The sequence below is a fragment of the Physcomitrium patens genome, chromosome 3, assembly GCF_059467195.1.
Source record: "Physcomitrium patens ecotype Gransden chromosome 3, ASM5946719v1, whole genome shotgun sequence".
Lineage (NCBI taxonomy): Eukaryota > Viridiplantae > Streptophyta > Bryopsida > Funariales > Funariaceae > Physcomitrium > Physcomitrium patens.
The window spans coordinates 8,516,213-8,529,157 of record NC_143412.1 but is presented as its reverse complement, the minus strand read 5'-3'; the positions used below and the strand labels follow the sequence as shown (position 1 = coordinate 8,529,157).

General features: G+C 38.3%; 1 protein-coding gene across 6 annotated transcripts; it reads right to left on the bottom strand.

The window, feature by feature from the left end:
- Positions 1-1,697: 1,697 nt before the first annotated feature.
- On the bottom strand, positions 1,698-5,276 carry LOC141045180 (polyprotein of EF-Ts, chloroplastic-like). 6 transcript variants are annotated; one of them, XM_073532667.1, is made up of 4 exons: positions 5,029-5,276; positions 4,518-4,673; positions 2,819-3,602; positions 1,698-2,599 (listed from the first exon to the last, which is right to left on the bottom strand). In XM_073532667.1, exons 1-4 carry the CDS (start codon positions 5,259-5,261, stop codon positions 2,186-2,188), a joined length of 1,587 nt encoding a protein of 528 aa, XP_073388768.1. In that variant the 5' UTR covers positions 5,262-5,276; the 3' UTR covers positions 1,698-2,185. The 6 variants fall into 6 exon arrangements, with proteins under 6 accessions (XP_073388768.1, XP_073388769.1, XP_073388770.1 ...); XM_073532668.1 differs by having other exon boundaries at positions 4,518-4,670; XM_073532669.1 differs by having other exon boundaries at positions 4,518-4,667.
- Between the last annotated feature and the right edge of the window lie 7,669 nt (positions 5,277-12,945).

The following is a 12,945-nucleotide window of genomic DNA, read 5'->3' as shown; positions in this document are numbered from 1 at the left end:
ACTGCTTGAAACTCTTTAAGTATTGTGCTACTTCTTGACTAGTCCATTGTGCTTTCTCCAACCCTTAAATACCCCTCTATTTTACTATGTCCTCGTTAATTTTCATAGCCCCATAATAGCACCTTATCTCCTTGCTTATTACTCCTCTGATGCCCTGCCATTGTGATACTTCAACAATATCAATTGTGGGTAGGTACAAGCTCATTAGATGGATAACACCATTGCATGCAAGTGTGGTTACCTTAGGGAGATAATACATAGTAATTTATAGGAGCAAATTAGAAAAAACAAAAAAAAAAAATGCTATTGTAATACCTTATGGAATATTTGGTGGGTTTTCCTCTCAAGTCATTATAAAACCCTATATCATAGTTCTATTCTTCAAAAGATTGCCAACTATTATTGTTAAGCCCTTTAGACATTTTTATAAGTATACATTACTTGATACAATTTTAAATGATACATTTAACCACTCTAGTATTGCTTACTTGTTAAATGTGTATCAACAATGCATTCACTTGTTCCATTTCAGAAAAAATTATAAGGTAGTTATATTTTTATAATTATTTAATATTTTAAAGGAATTATTATAAGTCACTAATATTTCCAACTTGTGTAGATACAAACCATACTTTTTATGATTTGAACAAAACATTTCTTATTTAGAACATTTCTTATTTAGAACATTTCTTTAAAACACCATTTTCTCTCCTGATGTCATTTGCACGATGTTAAGTGGGAAATACAATATTTTATACTTTTTTTGAAACAACATATATATATATATATATATATCTGTTCGTTTTCTTAGCAACAATATGTTTGTTCTGGATACAGAAATTAAACTTATCAGTAAACCATTCTCAGCTTGACATCTGTAAGTTTTCTTGATTTTTTACTATGTCTTAATTCAATCGTCTAAATATTATTGTTTGAGATCAAAATGCTCTATTGAAACAAATCCATCTCTGTCAATTTTTTTATTACGAATCACTTAAATGCAGACTATAAAAATATTTCATACTTCACAATTATTACATCACGTAACAGCACAATTACTTGTGTGATTTTAAAACAAATGTTAGAGCAAATATGCAATAAAAGTTCAAGTTTTTACTTTTTATCAATCCAAACGGTAACTCCCTTTCAAAAATATTATGCAAACAAATAGAGATCAATTTCTGCCAATTATGTACTGACACTCATGATTAGTATTGAACTGTAACACATTAGAAAACAAAATTAGGTTCATTTCACACTAAAAATAAAAAGCATAATCTGAAAGAGTCATGACTCTTTTGAATTACAACAATATCCGATCTATCTTAACAAACATGAAACAATGCGTTACAGAACTCAATTACTGTTTGAATGCATAAATATTGACGATAATTCCAATACCTGTTGATTGTGACTACACTCGACACTGACAGGTTGATTCCACATTTCAAGTATAAAAGTCACGGTGAACACTTCACAAATTATCAGTTCAGAACTCTTTTACAAGTTGTCAGTGACATTATTCATAATCATCAACAAGATGGTCACAGTATCAGCTACTCTATATATACGCAAACAAAAGTTCATCCAAGTTGATCAATGTTAACAAGATTCTGACTTTCTAGTACAAGCTGATTACACACAATTCAACAAATATGCAGCTAGTGCACGCATGTGCCAGGTTTGCAACAATGAAAGACTTCAAAATATCGCAATCAGCGGTGCTTCAGATAGTTCACTTGTTACGATGTAACAAAAACAGGCGTTTCGTTCACCGAAACATCATAATAATGTGCAATGATTCTGAGACAGTGGGCCTACAACTCACCCTCGAAATGCACGGGAACTCTACCAAGATTTGAGAGGTGGGAAACATGTGTTGAGAGTAATGTAAATCGGAACCATCTGCCTGTATCAGACACTGACGTTGTGATCTTCAGTGTCTTGGAAAATTTCTAAACTATCTAGGTGAAGCTAAGAAAATCACCTCTAAGGTCCAAAATTTTTGAGAAACTACAGACATGGCTCACATGGAAATCTGGCAAGAAAGTTACTACACCTTGTCGACAAATGAACGAATTCGGGGCAGCAGATTGATGGGGTACCTCGCGGTTGTTGAGGTAGACATCTGCTTTCTCTGACTAAGAAGACAAATCTACTGCCGAACATTCATTCACTGGAGTCTCTATACGCTAACGACAGCAGAAACTTCTTCCACAGCAGCGGTCTCCTCCATTGCAGGGGTTCCTTCAGCTGCAACGAGTTCTGCACCGGCCAGGTTGACGCTAAGGAAAAATGTGGCGAAAGGATTGGCCGCGCTTCCCACAACACCGGAGTTGATCGACTGGTTCACCGATGTCATGTCCACTTGTGGCTTCATCGTCAGATATGCCTTCCCTCTCTCCACCTTCAGTACCCGCACTGTCACCTCCTGTCCCACCGTCAACAGGTTCTCCATAGGCACATTCTCTCCTCCCTCCGTTACCTCCGACCCTCTCAAAAACGCCTCCTCTCCTTGTTCCGCAAACTCTATGAATGCACCGTTCCGGATGATGTTCTTCACCGTCCCCTTCAGCTCTTCACCCTTCTTCAGCTTCGTCTGCGCCACACCCCAACCCAAATCACACATCAGCCCCCACTCCCATCCCACAATCACTCCCCCGCATCTCGCAATTGCTTCTCACAACCTCACCTGCACAACTCACGCATGCAATCACACACGATGCACCAATGCACCAATGCACCACACCCACCCCACTTGCAAACCTCTTCCATCCGACCTATTCCTCCCATCACCCTCCACACCACTCCTCCTCACCTTTGGCTCACTCGCCCTTGAGTTCGACCTCGACCCTCCGCTTCCCCTTCCCGCGATCTTGCCCCGGTTCACTGGCCTCCCGCTCTCCTCTCCGCCTGATCCCGATCCTGCACTCGACTCGCTTCCGGGTCGAGACGACTGCTCTTCCTCTTCGTTCTCTCTGTCCCGCATCGTCAGTGCGATCCGCCCGGCTTTCTCATTCAGCTCCAGCACTCTCACCGTCACCTCCTGTCCGATTGACACCACGTCGGTGACCTCCTTAACAAACTTTGGCGCAAGTTCGGAGATGTGCACCAATCCGTCGGTGAATGCGCCAATGTCAACGAATGCACCATACGATTGCACAGATCGAACTTTGCCAGTGAAGACAGCTCCCGCAACAATCTGGTCCTTCTGGACGGTGAGGGTCTTTGCAGCCCTAGAGCTCTTGCTCCGTTGGAATCTCTTGGGAGTTTCCGAGGCCTCTGCTTGTTCGGCAGCATCAGAGGCTACGGAGGTGTTGTCAGCTGCAGGCTCCTCGGCAGTGGTGTCGACAGCAGGTTCCTCCACTGTGACATTGCCTTCCATGGAGGCAAAAACTGTCTGACCTCTTGTAGAGTACCTGGAGAAAGTCCTTGAGACAAAGAGGCTGGAAGGCTGAACCTTCAAGGGCCTCATGGATGAAACATCCTTCAAAGAGCAGGTGGACTGCACTGTGGCACTGGCGCTGCGGGGAAGCCTTGGCGCAGCATTGGCCAGGCGAAGAAGAGTGCTGTCCCTCGTGGGGAGAGCAATGTACGCCATCCTGTTGGAAACATAGACAAAGGCACACGTTAATTTGGATTCTCCATAAGTTAACTATTCTCTACAGATAAACGTCCGTGAAAGAACAATCCGAAACAATGATGCGACGGCAATCCCAGGTTCCCAATTTGTAAGCCGGTAGGGCCTTCCGCCATTGACATCAATATCCGTTACAATGACATTTGGTGCAGTAGGATACCAGGGCAACCAATCTCACAATTCATCCTTTCAGGTTAAGCTAGTCACGATGTCTAGGTCGACGCAGGAGTTGTTAAATTCAATCCAGTCAACTATTTAGAATGCTTAAAAGACTACTTAACCCAAGGAAAGTTTGGTATTGACAGTTTGTATTCAGTGGGCACTTCACAACTACTGTGAACAATCCGCGCGAAAATTTCAAATCAACACGCCATAAAATTTACCAACTCTAGTTTCTCAACCAATCCGTGAACACAACTGGTACATTTAAAAACCTAGATGGCGGGACACTAATCTCGGCACAGGTTCGGGAACAACGTATACACCAACAGAACATGTAGTCGCACGCCGAGGTTACAATATCTATTACCGAGGGAAACTGACTCTAGAGACTACCAATGTGGTCACATTCTACCATCAATTCTCCAAGCACGCGTGCATAACCGACAAGAACAGATTCCAACTGCTTCACAACCTTACAGCCCCAAAACCCAGCAGCACACAGCAATGGAAACCCCTTGGACCGCAGCGAACCGCTGAATTCAAAGACTAACCCAGTGAAAATCTCGCACCTACAAATTCTGCTATTCCCTCGTTAAAGAACCCCCGAATGTAGATGAAAGCCCAACCCAATTGCACGAGCCACAACCGCAACAAACCAAACAAAAACCAGGGACACACAAACAACCCACAACACAAGATTTTCAAAAACCCATACCAGGAGTTGGAGTGGAAGGCGAGAGACCACAGCTTCCTATAGTATGGCGTGACAAAGCTTCTCACCTGGCTCTCAAGGTGCGCACGCAGCAATTTGCTCCCCCCTCTTACAGAACCGTCGTATCCACTTCTGCTGCTCCTGCTGCTGCTGCTGCTGCTACCACACAGCGGAAGAAGTAGAATAGAAGCAAAGCTTAACAGACGGTGGCAGTAGTAGCAGCAGTGTTTAAAACCCCTTGGTGCATTCACAAAGTCCACTCTGTGCCTGAATGTAAAAAGACTATCGTAGAAACAATTCACTGTGACAAGGAACTGAGAAGGTAGAACCGCTCGCTACTTGTGTACATGAAAGAATGCACCTAAAAACGCCGACCTAATTGCACGAGCTAAGAACAGGGTGAACCCAAAAACACACTGTCAAGCCAAGACGCAAAAAACCAACAAAACTGACAGCAAGGGTTTAAAGAGAAAATAGAATGCTTTGTTTGGCAATGCATTGATAAGGTACCCACCTGTCTCTCTCTTCCGAGTGGGCGCGAGAGAATGAGCTTTCCCCTACGAGCACTGTCGTCTCCAACTCCGAAGCTCTGACCACCGCAAGCAGAAGGAAGTGGAAGAGGGCCACAAGTGAAGGCTCAATTTGACAGTGTTGAAGTGCAGCAACACGAAGACAGTGCGAAGCCCAAAGCCCAAGTTGTGGCTCAGTCGATGCCTCTCCGAATGCTATCCTGAACCTCCAGTTCATGAGCCACTCTCATTGGACCGAACCCTGCTAAAATCCGACGTGGACCAGCCACCAATGCCACCGTGGCAGCCTGTGATGGCTGAACCTCAGAGTTCGTTGTTTCATCCGACTTTATCCAGTTGATTTTGTTTGATGGTGTGTTAGCTTAGTCCAGTCCACCTGTTGTCCCCTTTCAGATATACTTACATATCAAATCACATGAGATTTTTCAACTTCCTACCGATTGCAATTCTATGCTTCTCTTAACATTGTTGTAGTTTTCTTAATAGAGGTGTAAACTTGCCCATACTCCGGTTAGAAGTCAGGTTATCTTAGTTGGATGAAGTGCATTAGTGATATGTTCAACAAAATTACACCTGAACTTGTTTGCATCACAAACAGTATCGTAAACTTAGTGTGTCTGAGACTCACTGACGTATGTGATCTCGTGTTTGTGGACACTTTCCAAATACATAGAAGAATGTAATGAAAGGGAGCTCAGTTTGGGGTGCAGAGGTTTGAGCAACTTTTAGAGGTGACCCTTGTGGCAGTTTGGAAGGCAAGCACCGCTTCACCTTGTCAACCCTGGAGATCTCTTTAGCTGCCAGGGCCTGAACCGAAACGAAGTTGATGCAATTCGTGGTTATTCAAGGAGAAGATTGCTTCTTATGGGTAGCAAGGCCGAGTCGTTGCTTATGCCATCAACACTCACTCATTGATGTGCCAATCCTGTCTAAGTATGTTTATTGAACGTGAAGCTCTTAGCGAACTCTGTCACTGAAAAGCACTACGGTGCACAAACACTCTCAAGCCTCCAAAAGTGTAAAACCTTCGTTGATACAAGAGATTGCAAGTTGTGGTTAATAAACTACTTCACATCGACCTCCTGCACACATTCCATCACAACCTCAGCAACAGCCGATATAAGAACCTCTGTGCTGATGATCGGCTATAGTTGATTCTTTCTTCAGTGTAGATCGGTATTGGTTTCATTGCTAAGATCATAATCTGCGGACAATGTAGATACCTACTATCTCACATGCTTTGCTTTAAAATTCACTTTTCATCACTCTTGAAATCATGACAAGAATTAAATTCGTAAAGAAGAAAGCGATTAACCTTTCGCAGATACTATTCCACAACCGCGAGCGAGTAGGAGGTGAGCATGTAGCCCACATACAGAGTGCCCTTCATGCACCGGCCCGTTAGCAAGTAGCGCGTACGACTGGTGACTAGCTTGCTCCGAAACTCTAAGGTTAATCGTAGTTCCCCAACCCTAACAACAGCTGGCCCAATAGATTTACAAAAACCTGGCATTGTTTTAGAATATGTTTGGAGATTCATGAAGCCCAACCGCTTCCTGTGTAAGATAGGGCCCAGAATCTACACACTCAAATGCGTAGTCTATGGAGGAAATCAGTGGCTATCCCTGAACAACTCTGAACAATATGTACATGTTCTACCAAAATTCTACAATTGAAGAATGAAGTACTGTATTGTGAATTAATACCTCTTCAACAGGCTCACCTAAATAATCTGGATTCAAACAATCAGTAATTCCGAGCCTTTATAACATCTAGCTTACACCTATTTAGGTGCATGTACCCTTTATTATGAATGTATACAAAGCAAGGCTATACTCAGATTAAATATTAACATGGTATCAGAGCTAGGCTCTTGTGAGAGTATCATAGAATTGCTTACTTCTTAGCAGAGTTGTTTAAGGAGAATATTAAAAATATTTTTTTCTCAAGTATTATCTTTGTGTATTTACATCTATAGTATAGAATTATGGACCTACTTGTCAAAGATCTCATTGATTTTATGAAGTTAGAAAGAGCATTTAACTACATGCTATGGACCTATAGAGTTCACATGATCTTGATGCAAAAAACTTATCAAAATTAATTAAAACATCTATAACCATTCCTATTAAGACTAAAGAATTAAAAGTTCATTTATTGGTGCTACTGCACTTGCAACCAACACCACAACAAGACAAAATTAAACCAATACAAAGACAATACTCTCTACTATTCAAGATTGTATTACAACTTGTCATATCATCTCTTCTGTAGAATAAGATTCTATTATTTCTCATATTATTGGTATACTTAAACTTTAAGGTTTTTGAAAACAACTTCAAAAGTTATATAATGTACAAAATGCAAATAAAGAGCTTATCTTAAAAAACTATTATATGCACTTTGTTTATCAAAAATAAAGAGTTCAAGTAAGTTCTTGCAAGTAATTAATTTGCTACTTAATCATAGGTTAGGCATTACCATATGTCACAAAGATGTTTTTACTTTAACTCCAAATGCTCTATCAATGAGTTGGTCTACATTTAAGCAAATTCAAAAAGGAAGACATATATTATCTACCTTTTTCAAATTAAAAAGATTGTTATTGTAATTGGAGGTTTATTTTCAATAAGAAAAAAAGAAAGATAATGAAAAAGAAATATTATATACAAGAAAATATCCTTGTGACTCTTGACCTAAAAGACAAGTATTTCATCAATATTTTAAATGACCTTCTTTTGGTTGTCATCAAGATAGAATAGGATATAGTTATCATTCATTTGCAAAAACACAACAATGTAATAAAGTTAGAATGAAGATCAAAATAACATATTAGTTTCTACAAATATAACAAAGTAGGTCATTTTGTCCAAGAATGTGATATAAAGAACTTGGAGAATTAAATTAGACAATTAAAATTACAACTATTAAGAATAATAAAAAAAAAATGTTGTTTTACTAATATGATAAGAGATGGTGATGAAGAAGACTACTCAATGGATCTTCCAATTGAAGCCACTATGAATGCATGTTTTAGTGCATTTGACTCTGATAATAAGTAATTCTTAGACCTTGGAGCATATTCATATATAATAGAAAATAAAAAATTACTGTCAAGAATAGAAGAATCAAATATTTTTAATATTAGAACCATTAGAAGGTAAACTCATTTTGTGCTAAGATAAAAAAATATATTTTTGAAATCTCACTTGAATAAATAAAAGAAATCAAAAAGATTCTTTATATTCTTAGTGTTAAAAAAAATTTACTATCAATTGAAAAATTTGTAGATTTAAGATATGTTATAATATTTAATTCACATCATGTTTTATATTTGACAAAAATAATCCAAGATATATTTATATACAAGCTATTTGAATAAGGAATAAACTTTATTGTATTGTAGGAGAAAAAAAAATGACTTACTATTGGCAACTTTTTAGCTATAAAAATACAATATTCTAAGCATCAACAAAACAACAAATAAGGTACAAAGATCAAAAACACCTACTATCTTTATAGATGTTATTTGGCTCTAGTACAAGCTGATTGGTCATCTTAACTTTTAGTCATTATATCACTTATCTAATCAAAGACTAGTTAGTAGAAAATCACAACTACAACTATAGAAAGAAGTTTGTAAAAGTTGTATGCATAGGAAGCTACATAGGAAACATGTTCTTTAGAAAAGAAGTGAATTTATAACTAAATAATTGTAATTTGTTCATTTTGATTTATGTAGTCCATTATCAATTCCATTACAAAAAGACTAATGTGTAAACTTTAAAAAATCTATCTATAGACTAAAATAATCAATTAGAATGTGGTATGAAAATATAGATAATGTACTAAGAGACATGCATATAAATCGAAGTAACTTTGATATAAATATGTATTATGTTAATAAAAATTGTGATATTATTCTATTTATATTATGTATAGATGATTTATTTATTATTTGAAGTAACATCAAGCTTATTACTTAATTAAAAGATTACCTTTAAAGTATTTTTGATATGATTGACCTCAAAATTATTCAACAATATCTAAGAATTGATTTTAACAAAACATCTAAAGGAATTTTTATTCACCAAATAGAGTATGTAAAGAGCATTTTGTAAAAGTTTGATATATTGGAGTTCCAATCTTTATATGCAACATTGTCAAAATGATTAGTTCTAATCAACAATATACAATCTTTTTTGTACAATTCAACACACTTTTATCAATTAGTTAAAAAATTTATATTTTTAACTATTTTAGACTATGCATTACTTATAATTATAGATATTATTAACTTGAATATTAAGCTTTTAGCAATAGTATATAAGATGGTATATGGATATTCAAATTATTTAGTAAATTAAAGTATCAAAATAAAAGTATTACTCTAATTTCTTCTAAAAACAAAGAAATTACTTTTAAATTAAATAAATTGGCTAAAAATATTAATATGTTTTATAACAATCAAGGCATAATTTAACTTATATAAAATCTAATATTTTATGTGTACTAAAAATACATTGAAATTCATCACCATTTTATTTGTGAAAGGATTTTAAAAGATAAAATTAAAATATATTATATTGATACTAGTCAATCATTTACAAATTTACTTAGTAAATTTTTAGGTTGGTATCACAGACACAGAAATACAGGCTCGAGATCTAACAAGAAGTTCAAGAAGAACTGGCAAGAACTAAATTAATCAGATGAATACAAGAACAACACCAGAGAGGTGAGCTAGAGCTCCAAGAGATGTGTTGTCGAGACTGAAGAACTCTTCAGCCTCGATTTCAATATATACTCCTATTTAGGAAGCTTCTCAAGCAACTTCTACTAACTAGAAAGCTTCTAGAAGGTTCCAGAGACTTGCTTCTAGAAGGTTCTAGAAACTTGTTTCTAGAAGGTTCTAAGTACTATGTCCCTAACATCACCCCTTCCTTTAGCTTCGAGGTCTCTCAGAAGCAATGTTGTTGTTAATCAGTACCAACGCAAGAAAATGAAGATCTATTGCATAATGTCTGCTATGAACTCTAACTGTTGTTCACGAGGCAAGTGATTTATCGGCCCTTGAAGCCAACGATAGTGGCTCACGCCTTTGAATTTTGACCAAGCATGAATTTCTGTGTCCTCATTATGAAATTGTCCTGCAAACACGCCTTCTGGCTGACCATCGTAAGCAGGCTCGAACTCAAATACAATCATCAATGATCGGTTACTCGGTATCCTCCGTCGTCGTTGTAATGTAGGTGATTCTTCATCTTGGGGTCGCCTTCGTGAGCTAGTTGGTTGAGATAATCTGACTGGCATAGTATCTATCTTTTGGCTATCCATATCAGAAGACCAAACTATGGCTATTGAAAAAATTCTAATGTATCTTGGAAAAAATAACTACATCAACTACGAATTTTGGTGGTGCTCTCCTCCTTTCTTATATTCTTAGGTGAGCAAGCTTCAGAAGGAAGCTATCATCGAACCGGCTTAAGATTATGAGGATGTTGTTGATGAAACTCCTGTACCTTTTGTGGCGCATTGGCGAAATTTTCAGCTAGCTCCCACATTCTCTCATTAATGTCATAGCCGCACCAATGAACAAGATATTCCAACTTGCCCCACCTTTGCCGTGAATCCAGCACCTTTTCGACCTCGTATTCCTCGTGGTTCTCGATCTCAATACTAGGTGGTGGACATTGAACTCTTCTAGGAAAAGATAATTCTCGATAAGGCTCCAACAAAGAAACATGAAAGATTGGATGTACCTTCATAGAAGCCGGTAATTCCAGACGGTACGCCATTGGATTGATTTGCTTCTGGATGATAAATGGTCCCAATCTTCGATATGGTTGCTTGGTCTTGATATTTCGTTGAAGAAGCCATGCTTTATCTCTAATTTTGAAAGTAAGTGCTTGATTCTGAAATCTATCTACAGACGCCTTATAGGATTCTTGAGCGGATTGTAATTGAAGCTTCAATGTATTTTGAAGCTCTAATAGTTGTTTCGCAAATCCTTCAGCTGCTGGATTGTTATTTGTTGACGGACTCAATAAATCAAGCTTTGGATGATACCCATAGTTGGAAAAGAATGGTGTGTATTGAGTCGACGCATGGAGGGTGTTGTTATATGCAAACTCGACTAGTAACAGATATGCGGTCCAATTGTCTTGCTGATAGTTGATACTGCATCATAAGTATTATTCGAAGACTTGGTTCACCCGTTCTGTTTGGCCGTCAGTTTGAGGATGAAAAGCTGAAGAAAGCTTGATATCCACCTTCAGTATCTCAAAGAGAGATCTCCAAAACTTTGATACGAACTGGGTTCCTCGATCTGATACGATATCATCTGGTAGTCCATGATATCGATACACATTATCGAGAAAGAGCCTTGCTGTGACTTCACTGGACGATGTCTTCTTGCAAGGAACAAAGTGTGCATCTTTGTAAGCCGACCTATCACGACAAAGATGATCTCAAATAAGTTCGATGATGGAAGGTCCGTGATGAAGTCCATGGAAACTGAAGACCATGGTTGACGTGGAATCGGTAATGGCTGTAGGAGTCTATAAGAGAGATGCCGAGGATTCTTGGATCTTGAACAGATGTCGCAGGAGAGGACAAAATCTTTCACATCCTTCCACATTTGGGGCCACCAAAAATCTCGAGAAATAAGCTCCAAGGTCTTGTTGAATCCAAAATGTCCCGCAGCTGGAAAATCGTGGTGAGATTGAAGAACTCGAAGTCGTGCTGGTCCTTTTGGGATATACAAACGCTCTTCAAAATATAAAAGATCTCCCTCTACCTTGAATTTGTCGTCATTGGCACGCTGCTTGATATCAATGGCTACTGAATCTTCAATGGTCACGGCACGTACCTGATTCAAGAAGTCAGCATCAATTGGCACAATAGTAGCTCAAAGCCAAAATTGCTCTGGCTTCAACAATGTCGTATATTGTTGATGAAACGTTGCTTCTCCAAGCTTTGGTACAAGATACGATCTCTTCGATAAGGCATCATATAATCCTTACTGCTTTCCAGGTCGATAAGTGATAACAAAATCGAACCTAGATAGCGACATACTCCACCAAGCTTGACGTCGATTTAAAACTCAAGCCAACATGAAATACTCCAAATTCTTATGATCTGTGTATACGGTCACTGGGTGTGCAGCTCCTTCAAGAAATTAATGCCATTCTTGGAAAGAATCCACTATAGTAAGAAGTTCCTTATCGTGGATCTCATAATTGATTTCAGCAGCAAAGAACTTTTGAGAATAGAATGCAACCGAATAGAGCTTCTTGTCTTCTCCCATTTGTGAAAGTATAACTCCTAAAGCAAAATCCGAAGCATCAATTTCTAAATAGAAGGCCTTTGTAAAGTTTGGATGTACCAAGATTGGAGCCGTAATAAATATCGTCTTCAGGTCTTGAAACGCCTTTTCTGCTAGAGGTCTCCATACCACCTTATCCTTGCATGTCAACTGAGTGAGAGGAGCAGCAACTTGAGAGTAATTCTTGATGAAGATCCTATAGAAGTTGGCAAAACTAAGAAAAGCATTGTACGTCTCTAACCGTCTTTGGAACCTCCCAAAACACAATTGCTTCCACCTTCTTGGGGTCCATCTTCAAGCCTTCCGTAGTCGCAATGAATTCCAAAAATTCCATCTCCATTTAGTGAAATAAACACTTCTCCAACTTGGCATATAGTCCTCGCTCGCGTGATTTCTCCAAGACCAAACGAACGTGCTTTTCATGCTCTTCCTCGTTTTTGGAGAATATCAGAATATCATCCAAGTAGATGACAACAAAATCATCAAGGTGCTCCCAAAAAATGTCATTCATCATATGTTGAAAGACCGCTGGAGCATTGGTAAGACCAAAGGGCATGACATTATACTCAAAATG